The 3,908-nt window shown below is 37.6% G+C and overlaps 1 protein-coding gene across 1 annotated transcript in view; it reads left to right on the top strand.

The window, feature by feature from the left end:
* The window catches only part of CARNMT1 (carnosine N-methyltransferase 1), a 38,207-nt gene extending 35,371 nt beyond the window's left edge, over positions 1-2,836 (top strand). Inside the window, exon 8 of the mRNA XM_013007515.2 lies at positions 210-2,836. Coding sequence (XP_012862969.1) covers positions 210-374 — 165 coding nt within the window. The 3' untranslated portion in view covers positions 375-2,836. The remainder of the gene's footprint in view (positions 1-209) is intronic.
* The last annotated feature ends 1,072 nt before the right edge of the window (positions 2,837-3,908 follow it).

The following is a 3,908-nucleotide window of genomic DNA, read 5'->3' as shown; positions in this document are numbered from 1 at the left end:
ATAGTGGTGGTCACATTAAGTGTGTAGTATTGTTGAGTGGTTATTATTAGTGAATTAATACACGGGATAGTGGTGGTCACATTAAGTGTGTAGTATTGTTGAGTGGTTATTATTAGTGAATTAATACACGGAATAGTGGCGGTCACATTAAGTGTGCAGTGTTGTTGAGTGGCATTATCCTCATCACCCTCATTGTTGTTTGCCTGCAGGTGGAAGCGGAGTCTGTGTTGTCCACCTACACTGGGAACGAGCTGTCCATGATGAAGCACTACTACGAGTGCGTCCTGTTCGTGGTGCGTAAGCCCCGGCAGTTGTCTCAGACGGCGTCTCTAGGACAAGGTTTAACGAGAACAAATGCCGACATAAACAATTAAAATCACCTATCAGTAATGACATGACAAGACCTCAAATCAGTGGTGCCTTCTTATTTCTAAAACAATTTAGGAATAGCATCTATTTTCTTAATATGTGTCTATTGCTTTTTCAGAAGGATACTATGCCATGCATATTTGTACTGCACAAGTGAAAATGGAGGCAATGTCTTGAAGTACGTTGTTTCTGTGAAGCGCAGAATTGTATCAGTAGGAAAAAACCATATCTGCAGTGTCTTCATGAGGCTGTCCTATTGCAAATCTGCCATATTGATAACGAATAGTATTGCAGCCCATAATAGTCTCTCTTGTTGCTTTATACACATCGAACATGTTATGTTTTAGAAGTACCTAAGGATCTTCCGTCACATTCAGCATCTGGATATGGGACTTCAGTTCACTACGGACCTAAGCAATCTAGACAGATTATGTGTCTTATTCGAACTATTATTACTGATTTCTAGCTCAGTTGAACTTAGGGAAGCATCAAGTATTTCATTCTTTTATATGCTAAATTTAATATGTTCACTAGCCAGTAAGCTAAAAAATTAAGGCTTCAACCACACTCAGTTAAGCATTTTTGGTAAAACATTCTTATCATTGAATCACTCTGAAATATTTGAGATCTCAACAGCATGAGTGAGGCACTAGTTTGTCCTTGTTAAAGGTATTGTTAGTCAACTGGGAAAAGAAGAATAAAATGTTGCCCACTCGATATGTGACTCAAAACGATAAATGGATGCAGTTTGTCAGTGTGATGTTTACAATAATGCCTTTTCTTTAGATTATATGAATTACAAAAGCAAGCACTTTTTTTTTTCTCCATAAAACAACATACTAGTAACAGTGGTATTAATGTGGGAAATTTTAAAAAGTGAAAATCAGGGATAAATTACTGCCCTTGGTCTGTGTCTTTTAATATTCCATAAGCAGCAGCCAATAATGTAAATTCAGATTAACACCAGTTTTATTCCCTGATAGCTGGAGCTTGCTTTAAATTTCTGCTGCTGTAAATTTCTACCTCTAGAAGATCTTTATTGGAGAGAGTTTTCCTTTGTATTTTTGTATGTTTATTACTCTTTTCCCAATAGTTGGGAAAGCCTAGATGACTAATTTAATGTTTTTAATTTTTTTCTTGGAGAAAAGGAAGTACTCTTGTTGGATATTTTCACTGATGATTGTGCTTGAGTTAACTGACACCTCTGTGGGGAGTTGGATTAATGCAGACGGACTTAGTTTCAATGGTGCTGGCAGGATAAATGGCATTTTAGAATCAGAGGCAGGTGTAGAGTGTTAGAACTTTGTGGCCAGGTTGAAGGAGTCATGATGTGCTCTGATGTCTTGGTAGCAGGACCGTCTGCACACAGGCGAGGAGGCCGTGTGCTCTTTTCTTGAGCTGTGCGGTAAGCAGTTCTCCTGAGCTCATTTCACTTGTCGAGTTCTGGAAGCCCGTAGTCAGGTTTTCTATTCTGCCAGTGTTTGGCAGGAATTATTACCTACACGAATGACCTTGAAATTAACTGTAGTACAGGGAAAAGAAAAACAATTTTTGTTTGTTTTTGGAAAGACACTTAAAGGAGTCCAACTGAGTATTAGAGTGCGCCATTGAAAAGAAGGCATGCTGTTCTTGAATATTTTAAAAATGTTTTATTCACTGACTAGTATTTACTTTTTTATAACATGTATCAAAACAAAAGGTCCTTGTTTTTAACAGAGACAACCGAAAGGGTCAATACCAATTGTTCTTGCAATCAAGATTTATTCTTTAATAATAGCAAGTTATGTTTCTCACTTGGAGCTAATATTTTAGTTAATTCTGGAATCAGGTATTTCATTTGCTTTTTGCTTTTCCTTTGTATCATGAATGTTAACTATGTTCTACACAAGTTTGCATCTTATTTTTTCCTTAGAACTTTTGTTGCAGTTAATATATTCAAAACTTGAATGTGTTATTGATCAGTCAAAAAGTGTTAATAAATTTGCATTTCTTGTGTTCCATTCTATTTAAGTGTAAGCCTTAAATTAAGCGAAAAAATTTCCCTCCAAATTTTTGCCGTGTCACATTTTCCTAAGGTGACAAAGGTAAATGATTGTGTGGTTTTTTGTTTTTAAATTACCGTAACTGAAATAATTGGGTTAGGCTATGTTAACCAAGTGAGCATGGTGGACTATAACATGAACAGATGCTCTGAATCGCAGTGTAAGAGACGACGTTTGGGAACTGTAAAATGTGTGCTGTGTTTATATGTTTTCTCATTCTAGAAGTCACCACACAAGCTGAATTGGAAGCTTCATGGCTGCATGAAATTTCCTGTATTTTTAATGTGTATGATGGACTTAATTTTCCTTGAATATTAAAGTCTGCTGGTTGCTATGAAATCATACTTGCTTGGTTGTATCCATGTAAGTTAGTGATAACCATAAAAGGAAATTTTAATTAATTAAACACATACTTTGGAACTCTTGAAGTAGCCTAATTTCATATGTGCTTAAGAAGCCAGTAAAAGGAGCTTTGGTGGCATAGTGGTTACACGTTGGGCTGCTAACCACAAAGTCGGCAGTTCGAAACCACCAGCCACTCGGGAGAAAGCCTGAGTACTCTCAGTGCTGCCCTGTCCTCTATATAGTCTGGCATCCTGTCCATGAGGAGTTGGAATCAGCTCAATGGTCATGAGTGTCTTGTGTTGCGCGAGGAAGCCGATGAAGGCACCCTGGTGGCCTGTGGGCTCTAAGCTCTGCCGTTCAAAAGCATCAGCCCGAGAGATGAGGCTGGCCGCCGCTGTGGAGACTTGCAGACTCAGGAGTCCTATAGTGTTGCTGTGAGTCCGAACGGACTCGGTGGTGGCGGCAGTGTATTCACTCTGGTTTGGGAAGCCAGTGTGATTAATTGGCATTTAAGTGTGTCAGGCCTTTTACGGTTTTCACTTTTCTTCATTCAAGTTCACTGTAATAAAGTTAGAATCTATCAAGAAAGATTTATTTTGATCTTTAGTTTTGTGTAATCATAGAAAACAAATAAATAGTACTTACAATAATGAATAAAGTATCTATATTTTAAGATCAATTAAAGAAATAACTGATCGTTATAGCTGGACAACATTAAAAATTTGTTAAATGAACCCTGGCAGTGCAACAGTTAAGCGCTTGACTTCTAACCAATTGATTGACATTTTGAACCTTGGTGAGTTGCTTCTGCAGAGACTACAACAAAGAAAATTTCTTCTCCGTTACATGGGAGGACAGTGAGTCAGAATAGGTTCGTGGCACCCAATAACTAGACTTTCCATCAACTTACACGTTAAAGACACTATATAGTTTTGAGAGCTGTATGAGGTCAAAAAGTATTACCTCAAGTTTCCAGTTTATACATACATGGGTTTATTCCAAACACAACATGTTTAAACATGTCTCTCTGATCAGTGAATGGCCGCACTTATTACCAAGTCCTCTTTGTAATAAAAAAAAGTCTTAGTTTTGTTTGGATGTCTCCAAAAAAGGAAGTACAATGAAAATGGCTTCTGAGAGGATCTGCTGGGC

The sequence above is a fragment of the Echinops telfairi genome, unplaced genomic scaffold, assembly GCF_000313985.2.
Source record: "Echinops telfairi isolate 266 unplaced genomic scaffold, ASM31398v2 ScPeMD7_22;HRSCAF=79, whole genome shotgun sequence".
Lineage (NCBI taxonomy): Eukaryota > Metazoa > Chordata > Mammalia > Afrosoricida > Tenrecidae > Echinops > Echinops telfairi.
Note: the sequence above shows the minus strand (reverse complement) of the source record. Positions and strands in the feature narration are given on the sequence as shown.